The sequence below is a fragment of the Lasioglossum baleicum genome, chromosome 17 (assembly GCF_051020765.1).
Source record: "Lasioglossum baleicum chromosome 17, iyLasBale1, whole genome shotgun sequence".
NCBI lineage: Eukaryota > Metazoa > Arthropoda > Insecta > Hymenoptera > Halictidae > Lasioglossum > Lasioglossum baleicum.
In genome coordinates this window covers 3,750,599-3,770,586 of record NC_134945.1, presented here as the reverse complement: position 1 = coordinate 3,770,586, position 19,988 = coordinate 3,750,599, and the positions used below count along the sequence as shown (strand labels likewise).

General features: G+C 41.8%; 1 protein-coding gene and 1 long non-coding RNA gene across 2 annotated transcripts; one reads left to right on the top strand and one right to left on the bottom strand.

Annotated features, from left to right (window-relative positions):
* The first annotated feature begins 3,347 nt into the window (after window positions 1-3,347).
* Window positions 3,348-8,621, top strand: LOC143217691 (uncharacterized). The gene has a single exon (XM_076442228.1). The coding sequence runs from the start codon at window positions 3,348-3,350 to the stop codon at window positions 8,619-8,621; it is 5,274 nt and encodes a 1,757-aa protein (XP_076298343.1).
* Window positions 8,622-9,315: 694 nt separating this feature from the next.
* On the bottom strand, window positions 9,316-15,300 carry LOC143217572 (uncharacterized). Its single transcript, XR_013010854.1, has 3 exons — window positions 14,994-15,300; window positions 9,551-9,641; window positions 9,316-9,500 (listed from the first exon to the last, which is right to left on the bottom strand). It is a non-coding gene; the product is annotated as an uncharacterized LOC143217572 (long non-coding RNA).
* Window positions 15,301-19,988: the final 4,688 nt, after the last annotated feature.

Below are 19,988 nucleotides of genomic sequence, written 5' to 3'. Positions count from 1 at the left end.
TCTCCGACTTTTCGCCTCATGCTTTCGAAATTTCGGTAACGTGAAAACCGGAGGAACGCGTCGGCGTAATTCAGTCGAGCAGGTAGTTCACACGGACAGAGTAGAGGTACGCTTGTTTGTGTAGCGCGCGTGCAATCGAACAGGCACCAACACGGGCAAGCGCGGTCGACACAGACACAGGTCGACACCTCACCGGACGCTCACGGATACGACGATACGTCAGGGAAGGGGGAAACTGCCGTTCAGTGAGTTTTCAGCAGTTTTCAGTTGTTCTCAGTTCTCTCAACAGTTCTCGAGTCCAGTGTTGCCATATTGAGCTCTGTTTCAAGTTCCCGTACTCTCCTACATACCCCTTCCACTATTCCATTCCAGCACCGTGCGCAGGCGCACACTCCATGGTCCCCATCGCGCACGTGCAACGTGTCTCCCATTCGTCCCACTCATTCCCCGTCATCAAAGAAGGGGTACATCATTTCACCGTGTCTCCCCTCATATGGCATCACTGCTCGAGTCTCTCAAGTTCTCGTTCGCTTAGCTCGGTCGTAATTGGTCGTAAATGTCGAAATATCTGTGGTTGTCAGGAGGACGCCGCATGTCACACACTTTCACTTTCGAGATACATATTGTCGTTTAATGTTTTGATCACTAATGCTTTGACAAGGACATTGGTTGTAAATTGTATTATTTTTTCGAGCCTTTTGAATTTATTTTCATCACGTTTTTTCTGGTAAATACCTAATCCTACACTATAAATTCAATAAATGCATAAACTGATATTTTTTGTGGTTACACGTTACACTCGCGAGTGCGGTCTGCGTTGCGGCATTTGACTATTTGACTATTAGATTGACTTGCTTGGATTATGTGATTACGTGGATTACTTGGATTACGTGCACTACGTGGAAGGAAGGAAGAAAGGAAGGTATGTGTACATATTTATATTGGTTAATCGGTTTCATTTTGCTCAAATGTCTCCCAAAATCTTCGCGTGAAAAAGCGTGAGAACGCTTGTCGGCACACCACGCGACAGTGCCATGTGCCATCACGTATGAGGTGCTACGGGGCGAGTATGTTCACTTCAATGTAGAGTCCAAAATAGTAAATTGTTTATTTCTTTATCACTTTTTTTATCACTTTATCACTCTCTTTTCATTATCATTATTATCATTTATCACTTTAGAAAAATCCAACACAATTCAGCTTTGACCCATTCAGATTAGAATTAGCTTAACAATATTCTAAATCGGCAAAATGATGGCTAAAACCAATTCAGTAAGGCAAGTATTTAATCTTCTTCACTTGCTTCTCATCATGGAATTTTTTCATTTCTGGTAGTACATTCTTTTGTTTCTCGTTCAACTTTAATCGATTTTTTATTAATATAATTGCAATATTTGAATCAGTTAGATATATTAGTTGATGAAAAACATCAGAAGACCTTTTGTAATTGTAGCACCAGAAATTAGAAAATTCGTTGAGATGAGAAATAAGCGAAGAAGATTAAATACTCACATTTACTCACTGTGTAATTGAAAATCTAATTTACAGAACGGAGGAAAAATATAATGTGCTATCCAAGGAAGGAGGAGAAGGAAGCTGCGGCAACCGGGGAAAAGTAAGACCTCTAATTTTTCGCGTGGTACGTATATCTAATTATGCCATTCAACGCACATTCTTTGTATTTTTGAGGTATCCCGCCTATGCCAGAACGTACTACGGGCCACAAGTTTGGGGAAGCAGAGGCAACAACGTGTAATAATCACAATATATACAGGATGAGTCACCTAATGTTTGTACCTCAAATATCTTTGTTGTTTCTAAAGATACGTAAAATATGGTAAGGACAAAGTTGAATGGTACAATGGGGCTGACACGATGCCAAAAAAATTTTATTTTATGTCATTTTTTTTAGAGATATCAAGGTCATCTTGATTTTTTTAAATGGTATGAGGTATTTTTTAATACATCAATCGATCCAGCTGGACATTTGTTGTAAAAAAAAGTACTAACCTATGTATGTCGAAAAGTTAGTAGTTCACGAGATATTTCAATTTAAATAACTCTAAAACACCATTACTGTCGTACTAAGACGTTAGCGTTTACATACTTGTGTAACGTTTACAAAATATTAAAAAATTATGTATTGTCAACTTTTTTATCTGGGCATGTAACGACAATTTAAAAAATGCGTTTTATAGATTTCGGTAACTTATATGCATACTGAAAATTTCATCGAAATCGGTCAACATTGCAATGAGCTACATACGTTTAAAGATGAGAGCTTAAGGGTGAAAGTCGCAGATTTTCAGCCTTGCCAGGGCATTTCGCCCTTACGTGATCATCTTTAAACGTTTGTAGCTCATTGCAATGTTGACCGATTTCGATGAAATTTTCAGTATACATATAAGTTACCGAAATCTATAAAACGCATTTTTTCAATTATCGTTACATGCCCAGATAAAAAAGTTGACAAAACATCATTCTTTAATATTTTGTAAACGTTATACAAGTATGTAAACGCTAACGTCTTAGTACGACAGTAATGGTGTTTTAGAGTTATTTAAATTGAAATATCTCGTAAACTACTAACTTTTCGACATACATAGGTTACTACTTTTTTTTACAACAAATGTCCAGCTGGATCGATTGATGTATTAAAAGATACCTCATACCATTTAAAAAAGTCAAGATGTCTTGATGTCTCTAAAAAAATGACATATGTTAAACGCGAACGATACAGTTTCGTATGATTCAGCGCCGCGACCACCCCCCTCGTCGTCCCTACAGCACCGCGGCGAGTCTTCACCTCGAAGCGAGCTCCCGTATGTGTGTACGGTGGGGGAATCCACCGATTACCGGTAAATAGGACCCCCAGCCAGTTTTGAAGTTGGTTCCGTTGTAACCTCCTCTGCGAGTACACACGCGAATTATATAATAGCTACGAGCAAGTTTCAAAAACGACCGATAATCTCCTCTGCGAGAAACACGTAGAATAATCTCCCCTGCGAGCTCTGTTCTTTCGGGTTAAAGTGCGTCCGTAGCCTCAGCAACAATAAAGTGCTTGTTTTGTGAACCGTAACACGCGGGTGGAACAATTGACTGAAACCTCTCACGAATATCCAACCTCCGACCGAATTTTCTCCTGTCCTTCTTCACGCGAGTCCAACGCATTTATCGTTCACGGATCCTCAGTTCCCTAAAGGGTTCGTGTAACAGTTTTTGGTCCTTCGAGCCGGATTTGTGAAGAAACCTGGATCGTTCGGAAAACGTTAGAGGCGAAACCAACCGTCCATTTCAAACGTTCGTGTCGGGTCTCGTGACTTTCAAAGTAAAAACACGCTGTGAACATGAATACAAGTGTCACGGAGACCTTCGAAGCGGTGCTGGAGCGGCAAACACAGGCGTTTGCTCAACTCACGAAAATATTGGCGAATACGAAGAAAAAAGGGGTCGACAACTACACCGTGGAGTATCTGGACACCAGGCTGACCATGTATCAGGAGACCTGGACCCAGATTACTTCTTTCAACGGGTACCTCCAAGCGTACCGGAAAGCGGACCGGACGAAAGAAGACCTACCTTACTTCAAGGCCGGAACAATGGATCGGATGGAGGACGCGTACCTTGATGGCTGGTCCTACCTACGGGAGCAGCTGGCCCATCTACGCCCCCCCATCACATCCCCTGCGGCGAATTCATCTATGGCGTTTCCAGCTAGCATGGTAACTCGTCCCGCGCATGTTAAATTACCCCGGATCGAACTCCCGAAATTTGACGGCGATTACACGCGTTGGAAATCGTTCGAATCGCGATTCAATTCCGCGGTAATTGCAAACGAAACCTTGACGGGCTCAGAACGATTGCAGTACTTGCTTAGCGCATTGTCGGGCGAAGCACTAGAATCGATACAGCACCTCGATGTAACGGACGCGAACATCCAGATCGGCTGGACACGTCTCAAGGAAATTTACGATAACGAACGAGTCATTGTACATACGCTGATGCAAAAACTTTATTTCTTGAAATCGATCAAATTGTCGCAGCTCGACTCGCTGAATCAGTTCACGATTCATTATCGTAACACCCTCGAGGCGTTGTACAAGTTAGGTAGAGGCACGAAAGAGGATCATCTCGTTTATTTCGTTTCGAGCAAGTTCGACCGCGAATTAGAAACGGAGTGGAACAAAACCCTCGGAGATGCACGAACCTACCCAACATACGCGGCGATGGAAAAGTTTGTTTTAGAACAAACCGCGGCGGTTAAGATGTCCAATCAAGCGACGCAACAACTACAATCCTCCGCGGGTCCTGCGAAACCGTTACGACAAAAAACGAACGCGCACGTGATTGAAGAAAGTAGGCCGTCTCCTACTTGCTTTCTTTGCAAAGAAGCGCACGTACCCCGCGACTGTAGCATGTTCCGTAGCCTCTCGCCACTAGCGCGCTTCGAGAAGCTGAAAAGTCAACACGCGTGCATAAATTGCCTCGGCGCGAATCACACCGTGTCGAATTGCCCGAGCACAAACGTGTGTAGACAGTGTGGTGAAAAGCACCACACATTGCTGCACCGCGGAGAATCCAGGGCCCTCAGCAGACCCAAAACGAGTGGTTACCGAAACCATGCATCTTCGGTCCAGCCCTCGAGATTAGACGCGTCTACCACTCTTCAGACACCGTTATCGGCTCAAGCCCCTGCGCGGCCCGCGAATTCAGAAGAAATCGGTAGTAATGTTGCGACACATTTCGCCGAAGCCAGTCCGAATGGCATTCAGACTGTCCTACTGGCTACCGCAATGGTCAAAGTTTTCGCGCCCAACGGTCAGTCGCGATTAGCCTGCGCGCTATTAGACCAGGGGTCTCAATCCTCGTTCGTGTCCACCAATCTTGTACAGCAGCTACGTTTACAAAAAGTCCGAGCACCGATTTCCGTGACCGGTCTCGGCGGCGAACGAACAAGCACCATTGATTATAGTGTGCAACTGCGGATAGGTTCGTCCAAACAGGAGTCACCAGCACTGTCAACCCGTGCGTTCATAGTGCGCGGTATAACGCAGTACGCGCCGCCGGCGATCCAGATGGAAAATTACAGCGCCCTGTTCGATCTCACGCTCGCGGACCCCGAGCCCGCATCAAAGCAACGTATCGAATTGCTCCTAGGCGCGGATATCTTCGCGCAAATTCTACGACCTGGCGTTCGACTCCCCAGTAACCAAGGACCGATTGCGCAAAATACGGTATTCGGTTGGATCTTGTCCGGATGCATCAACACCCCGGAAAACCATCGCGTCGCGGTTACCACGCATCATGGGACAATCACGGATCCACTCGAACGTGCGTTAACTCGTTTTTGGGAAACGGAAGCGGTCCCTGAAACGCGTATCCTCACTCCCTTGGAAATAGAATGCGAGCGGCACTTCGAAAAAACTTACTCGCGCGACGCTACCGGCAGATTCGTGGTGCGGTTACCGTTTCTCAAGTCGGTCCCCGAGGACTTCCTCGGAGTGAATCTCCGAGGAGCCACCGCGTCACTGGCACGTCTGACCCGGAAACTACGCGAAAACGAGGCGGTAAAATGCGAATATAATGCGTTCATCCGCGAGTATGAGTCGCTCGGCCACATGAACCGTCTCGATGGCGTCGACCGTTCGAGGAATTACATTCCACATCGCGCCGTTCTCCGAGAGGAAAGCTTGACTACAAAGCTCCGAGTCGTTTTTAATGCGTCGAGCCAAACGTCTAGCGGATACTCCTTAAACGACATCCTACTTACTGGTCCGAAGTTACAGTTAGATATCACTCACATCTTATTAGCGTGGCGAATCCACAAATATGTTCTAGTGGCGGACATTGAGAAAATGTTCCGTCAAATTCTCATCCACCCACAAGATCGCAAATATCAATGCATCTTGTGGAGAAGCGAATCTACCGGTAATCTCGAGACGTTCGAATTGAATACGGTAACCTACGGAACCGCCTGCGCCCCGTACCTCTCGATGCGCGTTATACAAGAAGTAAACAAGTTGGAAGGTTCGGAATACCCCCTCGCGTCCCCGATTCTTCGCAACAGTGTTTATGTCGACGACGTATTCATGGGCGCGCCGGACAAACAGCTGCTCGAACAGACTAGAATACAAGTCTGTCAGCTGTTGTCTCGAGGCGGATTCAATCTGCGAAAATGGGCGGGCAACGATGCCGAATCCCTGCGAAATATTCCCGCAGCCACACATTCACACGCGGTGGATCTGCGAATATTCAATGCTTCGGAACTCAAAGTCCTCGGAATCAGGTGGATCCCCTCGGACGACGCGTTCTATTTTGACTTACAAAAACTGGCGGTCAGAAAGGAGAAGATGAGCAAGCGCGAATTGCTCTCGGAGATTGCGACGTTGTTCGACCCTCTAGGATGGTTGTCTCCAATTGTTGTTCGAGCCAAAATCTTGATGCAGCAACAATGGCTCGAACGAATCAGCTGGGATGACTGCGTATCGGACGACACCCGCAAAACCTGGAACCTCTTCTGTATGGACTGGCGTGCTTTAACCGCAATGAGGGTCCCGCGGTGGATCCAGTACGCCCCTGACTCACTCGAAATCCAACTACATGGATTCAGCGACGCATCTCGTGCCGCCTTTTCATGCGCGATTTACGCCCGCGTAACGTCGCTCACCGGCGAAACGCATACCACGCTGCTCACAGCTAAATCGCGAGTAGCTCCAATAAAAACTGTCTCTATCCCTATCCTCGAGTTAAACGGAGCCGTCATGCTAACTGAATTGGCCGCTCACGTGACCCACTCGATCGGGATACCGGTAACGAAGACAGTTTGCTGGACGGACTCCACGATTGTCCTCGCATGGTTGCGGAAACACCCAGCAGCTTGGAAGACCATGGTGGCCAACAGGACGTCCAAGATCCACTCCACACTGCCGAATGCCGTCTGGAGACACGTGCCGACGCACTACAATCCTGCAGACCTGAATTCGCGTGGTGTAAGTGCAGAAGCACTGCTGTCATCGACGCTGTGGATCGAGGGTCCATCGTGGTTGAAGAGGGACGAAGAAGACTGGCCCGTTCAGCAGACCTACGAAACGGAGGAGGAAAAATGTAAAACCGCCGTACATAATACGGTCACAATCAAAGATTGGGATGCTCTGTCTCGCTTCTCTAGCTGGCAACGCCTAATCCGCGTATTCTGTCACGTGCGGCGATTTATAAACACGGTGCGAAAGCAAACAAGCACCGCGCCCCCCTCGTTCCTCACCGTCTCGGAGCTACGCGATTCGGAAATAACAATACTGCGAATAATCCAACGCAGCTCGTTCGCAACCGAAATCGCCGCGTTCGCGCGGAACAAACCGTTGACCAATAGCTCGTCACTTTTACCGCTCAACCCTTTCATCGACCAATACGGAGTCGTACGCGTAGGTGGGAGGCTCAGAAACTCCTTTCTGCCTTGGGAAACGAAGCACCCCGCGATATTGCCGAAACATCACGTTTTCGACCTCATTATTCGGGAATCGCATCTTCTCTCCTTGCATAGCGGAAATCAAATCACGACGTACACAACAAGACAAAAATATTGGATCCTAGGGTTGCGTAATTCGGTCCGTCGCGTGATTCATAAGTGCGTCAAATGCGCGCGTTGGCGGGCGGAAACTGCAACGCAGGTAATGCAAGACCTCGTGACGTCACGTTGCCGTCCGTCCCCTCCATTCTCTCACATTGGAGTCGATTACGCCGGTCCCTACCAAGTACGAGACGCACCCGGGCGCGGAAAGCGAACTTATAAAAAATACATTGCAGTATTTATCTGTTTTGCTACTCACGCGGTCCATTTAGAGTTGGTTGATGATTGCTCCACGGCTGCCTTCCTCGCAGCCTTCGACCGCTTCACGTCCAGACGTGGTGTTCCTCAGACGATCACTAGCGACAATGGCACGAATTTCGTAGGCGCGTCCAACGAACTCGCTCGACACTTCGTCGAAGTCACAAATTCGCCGGAATTGAAAAATCGATGCTCCACTCTTCGAATTCAGTGGAAGTTCTATCCCCCGGGCGCTCCTCATCACGGAGGAATGCAGGAAGCCGCAGTCCGGTCAACCAAGCATCATCTTCGTCGTATCATGGGGTCGTTCGCGTCAACCTCCGAAGAGATGTCCACACTGCTTTGCAAGGTGGAAGCCACGTTAAACTCGCGTCCGATTACTCGGGTGCGCGACGACCCAGAGTGTCTTGAAATCCTTACGCCAGGGCACTTTTTAACCGGTAGTCCGCTGATTTCACGTCCGGTTCCTCCCGTGATTGACGAGCCGACAACGCACTTATCACGATGGCAACAAGTGCAAAAATTCCACGAACTGCTGTGGCGCGTATGGTCCCGCGAGTACTTGCAGGAACTGCAGTCGCGGTACAAATGGCAAACTGAACAAAAGGATCTGACTGTAGGAGCGGTAGTCCTCTTGGACAACCCCCTACTACCTCCTAACAAATGGGAATTAGGGAGGGTCGTAAAAACGTTCCCAGGTAAAGACGGCCACGTACGAGTGGTGGAGGTTAAGACCGCGTCCTCAACATATAAACGACCCATCACTCGTGTCTGCCAGTTACCAGTAAACAACTGAAGGCACCCCCCGAATAATGTTGTCGAGCGTGCGACGTCACGACCTACGTGACATAATAGTCGCGGCCGGCCGTCGGCCCAGGTGTCATCATCCGAAACATTGTAAATATTGTAAATAGTTAGTATGTGTGTGTATGTGTACGTATGTATGGGGAGCTCTTCGAGATATATAGATTATCCGTTTCTGTTGCGCGACCGCGCAAGGCGGGCGGTTTGTTAAACGCGAACGATACAGTTTCGTATGATTCAGCGCCGCGACCACCCCCCTCGTCGTCCCTACAGCACCGCGGCGAGTCTTCACCTCGAAGCGAGCTCCCGTATGTGTGTACGGTGGGGGAATCCACCGATTACCGGTAAATAGGACCCCCAGCCAGTTTTGAAGTTGGTTCCGTTGTAACCTCCTCTGCGAGTACACACGCGAATTATATAATAGCTACGAGCAAGTTTCAAAAACGACCGATAATCTCCTCTGCGAGAAACACGTAGAATAATCTCCCCTGCGAGCTCTGTTCTTTCGGGTTAAAGTGCGTCCGTAGCCTCAGCAACAATAAAGTGCTTGTTTTGTGAACCGTAACACGCGGGTGGAACAATTGACTGAAACCTCTCACGAATATCCAACCTTCGACCGAATTTTCTCCTGTCCTTCTTCACGCGAGTCCAACGCATTTATCGTTAACAAAATTTTTTTTGGCATCGTGTCAGCCCCATTGTACCATTCAACTTTGTCCTTACCATATTTTACGTATCTTTAGAAACAACAAAGATATTTGAGGTACAAACGTTAGGTGACTCATCCTGTATATATTGTGATTATTACACGTTGTTGCCTCTGCTTCCCCAAACTTGTGGCCCGTAGTACGTTCTGGCATAGGCGGGATACCTCAAAAATACAAAGAATGTGCGTTGAATGGCATAATTAGATATACGTACCACGCGAAAAATTAGAGGTCTTACTTTTCCCCGGTTGCCGCAGCTTCCTTCTCCTCCTTCCTTGGATAGCACATTATATTTTTCCTCCGTTCTGTAAATTAGATTTTCAATTACACAGTGAGTAAATGTGAGTATTTAATCTTCTTCGCTTATTTCTCATCTCAACGAATTTTCTAATTTCTGGTGCTACAATTACAAAAGGTCTTCTGATGTTTTTCATCAACTAATATATCTAACTGATTCAAATATTGCAATTATATTAATAAAAAATCGATTAAAGTTGAACGACAAACAAAAGAATGTACTACCAGAAATGAAAAAATTCCATGATGAGAAGCAAGTGAAGAAGATTAAATACTTGCCTTACTGAATTGGTTTTAGCCATCATTTTGCCGATTTAGAATATTGTTAAGCTAATTCTAATCTGAATGGGTCAAAGCTGAATTGTGTTGGATTTGTCTAAAGTGATAAATGATAATAATGATAATGAAAAGAGAGTGATAAAGTGATAAAAAAAAGTGATAAAGAAATTGTTGTGGATGGTGAATAAATTAATTTATAAGCACATGTGGTTTAGAACATAAATACTATAATATATTTAATGGGAGTAATACAATAAACTGAATAGCGCATCGCATGCATCGCGTCTATCTCTATACTCTCTATCCCGCCATAACCTTCGCAAAAAGACGCGGGCTCCTTCTCCTCTATCCCCTCTCTCAGTGCCGTAGTTTAGCATTCGGGGCCCATACCTCATCAATCCCTCTCCTGGGCCACTAATGCCTTTTCTAAGCCTAAGAGTCTCAAATTTTTGTTCAATTTTTCGGCATTTAATGCCTTAGTTAGGAGATCAGCTTCCATCTCTTCTGATTTCACATGTGTTAGTTTTATATTATTTGCCTTCACTTCGTCTTTAACAAAATAATATTTTCTATTTATGTGTTTAGTTCTACTCGTTATCTTATCACTCAAAATCCAGTCCATAGCTGGTTTGCTATCAGTCTTTATCTCTATTGGTAGTATTTTGCCTATATCTGTATGTAGACCGTCTAATATTCCTTGTATCCATTTTAATTCCTGAACTCCCTCGAAAATAGCCATTAGCTCTGCTTCGCAGGTCGATAAAGCTACAAGATTTTGTTTCTTACTTCTCCATGCAATTAGATTTCCTCCTATTTTTACTGTATACCCCCCGTATGACTTAGCGTCCCTCGTTGTGTTCCAACTTGCGTCGGTGCTTACTGTAATGTTCCTTTCTCCATTTGTATATATCAATTTTCGGCTTCTCGTTGCCTTCAGGTAACGAAGTATCCTTTTTATCGCTGTTAAGTGTATTTTCCGGGGCTCTTTACAGTACTGTGCCAAACGGCTCACGGCGTGGCTTATGTCGGGTCTCGTCCCTACACTCAGATACATGAGTGAACCCACCATCTCCTGGTACGCTGTTTGATTAACCTTGGGCGATTCATTGTCTTCATCTAGGTTTTGCAGTGCATCTAATGGCGTTCCTATCGGGTTACAATCATGCATTCCATATTTTTCTAATATACTATCTATATACACTGTTTGGGACAATTCTATTCCACTATCTGTTTCATCAATACTGATATTTAGGAAGTTCTTTCTTTGGTTTCTCGTTAATTCAAAATATTGCTTTATCTTGTGAACTACTTCGTTTATGGCTTCATCATTTGTTCCCAGAATTAGAATATCATCTACATATACACCTAAAATGACTACGTTTTCCTTATCGCGCTTTATATATACGCTAGGATCTTCTTTTAATCTCTCTAGGCCAATTATTTTTAATATTTCGTTTAGTTTTTCATTCCAATGTTTTCCCGATTGTTGAAGTCCATATATTCCCTTCCTTAGTTCACAAACCTCTTGTCTTCCGTTTTCAAATCCTGGAGGTTGACTCATGTAAACTCTCTCTTCCATGTCTCCATATAAATACGCTGCTTTCACATCGTATTGATGTATTTTTAATTTATAAATACTCGCTAATGCTAATAGTGTTCTCATGATTTGCAATTTTAATACTGGCACATATGGGTCTTCGTTTGTCTTCAATTGGCATCCCATAGCAACTAGTCTTGCTTTGTTCTTTCTCTCATTACCCTGGTACTTATAATTATAAACCCATTTGCTCTTGATTACCTTCATTTCTTTCTTCATTGGAACGAGTTTCCATACATTCCTATCTTTCATACATTCCAATTCGTTTTCCATAGCTTCCATCCATTCTTGTGCTTCTTCAGATTTTTCCGCTTCTTTAAAGTTTTCTGGTATATTACCTGTATGAATGACAGTATTTGCTTGCTCATCCCAGCGTTTTTTAATTCTTTCTGACCTTCTCACCCCTTGTTCTTGTAATCTCTCTTCATTTTGTTCACATGCTATTCTATGTTCTTCTTCAATCTCCCTCTTCGTTCTTCTCTGTCTTCTTTCTGGTTCTCCACCTTGATTTTGAATTGTATTTGTATTAGGTTCCGTTTCTATACTTACTTCTGTTACTTCATTCTGAGATTCCACTTCCTGCGTCCTCTCTCCTTTATTTTCCAACATATCTATCATCCAGGAGGTATTATTCTGATTTTGTTCACAACTATTTGTGTCGTTACTCAATAGCATGGCACCTCTTTCATTTTCATCAAATTTCGCGTTCCGTGTTACGCATGTTTTATTTAGTTCAGCATCGTATACTCTGTATGCTCTACTGTCTAGTGCATAACCTATAAAAATTCCTTTTCTGGCTCTTGGAGCCAATTTATTTCTACTGACCTTGGGTATAAAGTAGTATGCCAAACATCCAAATGCCTTGAGGTATGATACTGTGGGTTTTCTGCCATCCCAGAGTTCCATAGGTGTTATCGTACATCTCTCCTTTGTTGGTGTTATATTTTTTAAATATACCGCTGCCATTACTGCCTCTCCCCAAAATCTATTTGGTAATCTTGCATCTGTGAGCATAGCTCTTGTTTTTTCCAATATGGTTCTGTTGCATCTCTCTGCAACACCGTTACTTTGAGGATTATAGGGCACCGTTTTTTCATGTTTAATTCCTTTGGATCTGAAAAATTGTTCAAACTCTCTATTCACAAACTCTCTTCCATTATCAGACCGTACAGCTTTCACACGTCTATTTAGTCGGTTCTCATTTTTGTTCACATAGTCAACGAAACATTGATACGCATCATCCTTATTTTTAAGTAGGTACACCCAGGTGTATTTTGAAAACTCATCAACCAACACATATATGTATTTATTACCCCCTATTGAGTTAATAGGCATGGGCCCACAAAGGTCCATGTGTATAAGCTCTAACGGTTCATTACATCCAGTATTTATTATTGGTCGATGTGGTTTCTCAGACATTTTCGCAATGACACATGCTTCACACAAGTTCAAATTATTGTCAACATATTCTAAATCTCTCACAACCTGTTTTCTTTTCATTATATCTAGATACTTCTCACATACATGACCGAGTCTACGATGCCATAACATCTTGTCTGGCGTTTTACAACTTAACCTACGTTGCTTACATTCTATCATTGGATTGTCTATATCTAACCTTGGTTTATCCTCTACATTATTGTTCACAATAATTTCTTGAGCATTCATTGCAATCTTACTCACTATTTTAGTTTCTAATATATATACGCCATCACGCTCTGGCATCTCAACCACAATGTTTCCTACATCATCGAATACCCTTGCACAGTGACCAAAAAACACAACTCTATATCCACTCTGACACAATTGTCTCACCGATAACAGATTTGCTCTTAACGAGGGCACATATAATATATTTCTAATACAGATATTATGTTTTCTCTTATTTGTCTCTACTTGTACCCGAATATCACCTTTCGCTTCAGAATCAATGCTTCTATCACTTTCCGCAAGATTCACTTTCACTTTATGAGGCTTGACGTTCACCATATCACTTATTGTTGATATCATGTGGGACGTTGATCCAGAGTCCAAAGTCCAAAGTTGTTCGCTTTCCTTTCTCCTTGGTTCCTCTTGGGTTTGTCTAGGTCCAGTTACCAAAAAGTTGTATTCTTCCTTCGGTTCCATTGATATACAGCTGAATTCTTTTCTATGTGGTCTTCCCTCTCCATTGTTTGGTCGGTTTTGGTTTCTCCATGGGTTTTTATTGTTTTGTTTTACATCCTTAATGTGGAAGCAGTCTTTCGCCTTGTGGTTTGTTCTCCCACATATAAAGCATCCATTATTTTTATGTTGACTTTTGTATTGTCTCGTGGCTCTATATGCATTTTCAGGGTAGAAATTTGAACCTGCTTTTGTATCTCTATTTCCATGTCTGTTTTCCTCTTTTTCCAATGATTGTTTTATGTCATCCAATCCTATAGCTCGCTGTGTCCTTAGAATTGCAGCAACTCTTTCCAGTCGTGGGTGAATTCCTCGGACGATGTGGTAATTCACTTCTCTCTCCTCTATAGGAAATCCTAATGACGCACTCCTTGATGCAATATTCTTTGCTCTAGTAAGATATTCCTACACCGATTCTTTATCTTGCATTTTTATATTTCTTAATTCTAGTCCTATATCTATGCGCTTGTTTTGTATATCTACTTCATGATTTCTCTTAAGGTCTAGCCAAACCTTTTTTGCCTTTGTTTCTACCAGGAATTGGCCTGCCTGTCCATCGGATAATGTCGTTATGATTAAGCCGAATGCTTCATCATTTTTCCCTTCCCACGCTTGTCTCGCTTTATATTCTGCTGACGTGACAACATTTGATACAGGAGGTTCTGCATCTTCAATTACTGCTTTATATAATTTCTTAGTTTTTAATATTGCACGTACCTTTAGTGCCCAGACGTGATAATTTTTATCTGTTAGTAGTTCTATTCGTTTGCATGATACATTTGACTCTGCCATGTCGATTTCGATATTCTTCTTGCCACGTGCTGTCCTAACCTCTTTACTACTTTCTCTCTATATTGCCTCTTTTAATTATTCACTGCTGAACCACGCTCTGCTACCATATTGTTGTGGATGGTGAATAAATTAATTTATAAGCACATGTGGTTTAGAACATAAATACTATAATATATTTAATGGGAGTAATACAATAAACTGAATAGCGCATCGCATGCATCGCGTCTATCTCTATACTCTCTATCCCGCCATAACCTTCGCAAAAAGACGCGGGCTCCTTCTCCTCTATCCCCTCTCTCAGTGCCGTAGTTTAGCATTCGGGGCCCATACCTCATCAGAAATAAACAATTTACTATTTTGGACTCTACATTGAAGTGAACATACTCGCCCCGTAGCACCTCATACGTGATGGCACATGGCACTGTCGCGTGGTGTGCCGACAAGCGTTCTCACGCTTTTTCACGCGAAGATTTTGGGAGACATTTGAGCAAAATGAAACCGATTAACCAATATAAATATGTACACATACCTTCCTTTCTTCCTTCCTTCCACGTAGTGCACGTAATCCAAGTAATCCACGTAATCACATAATCCAAGCAAGTCAATCTAATAGTCAAATAGTCAAATGCCGCAACGCAGACCGCACTCGCGAGTGTAACGTGTAACCACAAAAAATATCAGTTTATGCATTTATTGAATTTATAGTGTAGGATTAGGTATTTACCAGAAAAAACGTGATGAAAATAAATTCAAAAGGCTCGAAAAAATAATACAATTTACAACCAATGTCCTTGTCAAAGCATTAGTGATCAAAACATTAAACAACAATATGTATCTCGAAAGTGAAAGTGTGTGACATGCGGCGTCCTCCTGACAACCACAGATATTTCGACATTTACGACCAATTACGACCGAGCTAAGCGAACGAGAACTTGAGAGACTCGAGCAGTGATGCCATATGAGGGGAGTCACGGTGAAATGATGTACCCCTTCTTTGATGACGGGGAATGAGTGGGACGAATGGGAGACACGTTGCACGTGCGCGATGGGGACCATGGAGTGTGCGCCTGCGCACGGTGCTGGAATGGAATAGTGGAAGGGGTATGTAAGAGAGTACGGGAGCTTGAAACGGAGCTCAATATGGCAACACTGGACTCGAGAACTGTTGAGAGAACTGAGAACAACTGAAAACTGCTGAAAACTCACTGAACGGCAGTTTCCCCCTTCCCTGACGTATCGTCGTATCCGTGAGCGGCCGGTGAGGTGTCGACCTGTGTCTGTGTCGACCGCGCTTGCCCGTGTTGGTGCCTGTTCGATTGCACGCGCGCTACACAACAAGCGTACCTCTACTCTGTCCGTGTGAACTACCTGCTCGACTGATCTACGCCGACGCGTTCCTCCGGTTTTCACGTTACTGAAATTTCGAAAGCATGAGGCGAAACGTCGGAGACGGCAAGCATTTGGATCTCGGGCACAGCACGTGGCCCGACGCACATTTTGCTATAACTTTCGATCTAAAAAAGATATCGAAGAGAAATTAGGCCTAATTTTTTTTGAAAAATCGGTTTTAACGATGTAAACAGAGAAAAATATATTTTGTATTTTTTAAATACTGTTTTCGTTTATTCTTAAGGTATAGCCGGAAGAGATGGTCAGAAGTATCCAACCAAATTTGTTTTTAGTCACGTCATGTTCAACAGAAAATTATGAAAAAATTCATGAATATTCTACCGAATAGCATACACTACTGAGATTTTTTTCAAAATTTTTGGTTGCAAAATCGATTTTTAAACAAATCGGAAAACATAAAATTCCCATATTATTATTTATTATTATTGCCATATAAACATATTATCACGTTCGTTGTGTCTCATCCTAATTATTAATGTGTATTTTTTCAGATTTTTCGGATTATGGAAACATGTTTTAAAAAATTGAAAACCTCCTAACAAACTTAGTTTCAGTACTTACAATTAGGTACAATTCAGTACTTAGATATTATTGAAGCAATTGTTCTTAATTTTTTCATAATTTTTTAGAGATTGGATAGTTGTTAACAAAACAACTATACGGCTGGGAATCTTCGGGCCCCGAATCGAATCCCGCTGCTAGTCGTTTCTTTCAGTAAATACTTGTTGGTTCGGGTTTTAATGAAAAGTTTAATCAAAAACATTTTTTAATTGTCTGCAGTCTACATTTATTTTCAACTTAAAGGACTGATGCAGTACTTTAAGTTGAAAATAAATGTAGACAATTAAAAAATGTTTTTGATTAAACTTTTCATTAAAACCCGAACCAACTAGTATTTACTGAAAGAAACAGAAGCAGCGGGATTCGATTCGGGGCCAGAAGATTTGCAGCCGCATAGTTGTTTTGTTAACGACAACGCAATCTCTAAAAAATTAAGAACAGTTCCTTCAATAATATCCCAGTACTGAATTTTTATAAAACTGGAGTCTCTAACACTTCAATACAAAATATGCATTTTCTTCGAATGTTTGGAGGTTTTCAATTTTTATAAAACATGTTTCCATAATCAAAAAAACCTGAAGAAATACACATTAATAATCAGGATTAGACATAACTAACGTAATAATATAAAATAAATGTGGTAAACTTGAGACCGATATAAAATCGGCAGTTTTATGCTTTCCGATTCGTTTAAAAATCGATTTTGCAACCGAAAATTTTGAGAAAATCTCAGTCGTGTATGCTATTCGATAGAATATTCATGAATTTTTTCATAATTTTCTGTTGAACATAACGTGACTAAAAACAAAGGCCCTAGGGGTGTAAGCATAGTGAATTTGCCCTTGAAAGATGTCGGCACGATACTGAGAGGATTTTTAGGTACTAATGAGATAATAAGATCCTGAAAGTTTCAGATCTCTAACCCAGTGGTCGGCACGGAGGAGACTCTGCAGGCCGTTTTCGGCTCGCGCCGCCTCTTTTCACCGACCGCACGTCCCATTCCCCGTAACGGCCCTAGTCCTCGAGGCAGCTCAGGCCCGTACCTATCCCAGACCGTATGAACTGCGCGTGGCGCATTAGGGCGACACCCGTATCAATAGGTTTCCACATTACCATTGAGGTACTATTGTAAATGCGTTTTTTTATGTGGTTTCCCCTGTAGGCCTATTCCACTCTGTTGCATGACAATTTCTGAAACTAACTTTGAACAATAAACACGGAAAAGAGAGAGAGATATATATATATATAACTTTGACAAATACTTCGATAACCGTTTCACTGATTTCGATTCCCTTAAAAATGATTTCAGACTATTTCAGAACCCCCTCGCGGCCATAATCGAAGAACAAGCTTCCGAGTATCAAGAGGAACTTCGCGATTTTCATCAAAAAGTTCCTCTGAAGACTAGGGAAGAAAACAGTGTCGAATTTTTTAAAATATTAAATGAATCAAGATATCCTCTCCTCAGAAATTTCGCACTGAGAATTTTTTCAATGTTCGGATCGACATATCTGTGCGTATGTTCGTTTTATAAAATGCGGAATATTAAATCGGAAAAGCGCACCCGGTTGAATGACGCTTCTTTATCGTCTGCGATGCGAGCCGCGACATCTAATCTTCCATTTGATATATCTGATATTCCGAGTACATCTAAACGTCCACGAAGAAGTTTGTCTGAATGACTGTTTAAAATTTTGGCAATGGAATTAAGAAGTAGTTCTCTCTCTCTCTCTCTCTTCCGTATTTATTGTTCAAAGTTAGTTTCAGAAATTGTCATGCAGCAGAGTGGAATAGGCCTACAGGGGAAACCACATAAAAAAACGCATTGACAATAGTACCTCAACGGTAATGTGGAAACCTATTGATACGGGTGTCGCCCTAATGCGCCACGCGCAGTTCATACAGTCCGGGATATGTACGGGCCTGAGGACTAGGGCCGTTACGGAGAGCGAGACGTGCGGTGGGAGAAGGAGGCGGCGCGAGCCGAGAGCGGCCTGCAGAGTCTCCTCCGTGCCGACCACTGCTCTAACCCATTTGGTTTTTGAGAAAAAGCAATATATGTAAAAATCAGAAAAAATGAAAATTCTCTGAAACGCGTGAATCGATTTATTTTAATTTTGGATATGTTTTGGGGGTTGATGGTAGCTTCTAGGAAAAAAATTATGAGCTATATCGGTTGATAAAAACCTAGAAAAAAATGACGCTTTTGTTTTAATTTTGATTTTTAACTATGATACGATCCTGGCACAATTATGAAACCATTTTTTTCGAATTCCTCATCCATTTTTCTATGGATTTATGAGCTTCTAAGATTTTTAAAAAAAGTACGCCATATTGCAAAAAAATAAAAACCATTTTTTATGCAAATATTCACTTTATTTATGTATTTTATGCCTAAATCTTTATTTTTGTCGTTCATATATATCTTTTAACCTCATTTTAAATAGTTTTTCTCTACTTTTAACAATAATTATTTTTTTTTTTTTGCCTAAGTCAAACGTTAGATATTTTAATATCAATAAATCTTTAAACAATTTTATCAAAGTTATATTAAAAAAAAACTGTTTTAGTATTTAATCATCATCATCATCACAAAATAAATCATGATTGAATATAAATGATTAAATACTAAAACAGTTTTTTTTAATATAACTTTGATAAAATTGTTTAAAGATTTATTGATATTAAAATATCTAACGTTTGACTTAGGCAAAAAAAAAAAATAATTATTGTTAAAAGTAGAGAAATGACTATTTGAAATGAGGTTAAAAGATATATATGAACGACAAAAATAAAGATTTAGGCATAAAATACATAAATAAAGTGAATATTTGCATAAAAAATGGTTTTTATTTTTTTGCAATATGGCGTACTTTTTTTAAAAATCTTAGAAGCTCATAAATCCATAGAAAAATGGATGAGGAATTCGAAAAAAATGGTTTCATAATTGTGCCAGGATCGTATCATAGTTAAAAATCAAAATTAAAACAAAAGCGTCATTTTTTTCTAGGTTTTTATCAACCGATATAGCTCATAATTTTTTTCCTAGAAGCTACCATCAACCCCCAAAACATATCCAAAATTCAAATAAATCGATTCACGCGTTTCAGAGAATTTTCATTTTTTCTGATTTTTACATATATTGCTTTTTCTCAAAAACCAAATGGGTTAGAGATCTGAAACTTTCAGGATCTTATTATCTCATTAGTACCTAAAAATCCTCTCAGTATCGTGCCGACATCTTCCAAGGGCAAATTCACTATGCTTACACCCCTAGGGCCTTTGGTTGGATACTTCTGACCATCTTTTCCGGCTATACCTTAAGAATCAACGAAAACATTATTTAAAAAATGCAAAATATATTTCCGTTTACATCATTAGGCCTAAAAAAAATTTAGGCCTAATTTCTCTTCGATATCTCTTTTAGATCAAAGTTATAGCAAAATGTGCGCCGCGCGCTGTGCCGGGATTCACATGAGCGCCGCACAGAGATGGGCAAAATTTGTATGTGTGTGTGTGTGTGTGTGAATAAAAATTCCGGGTAACGAATAAA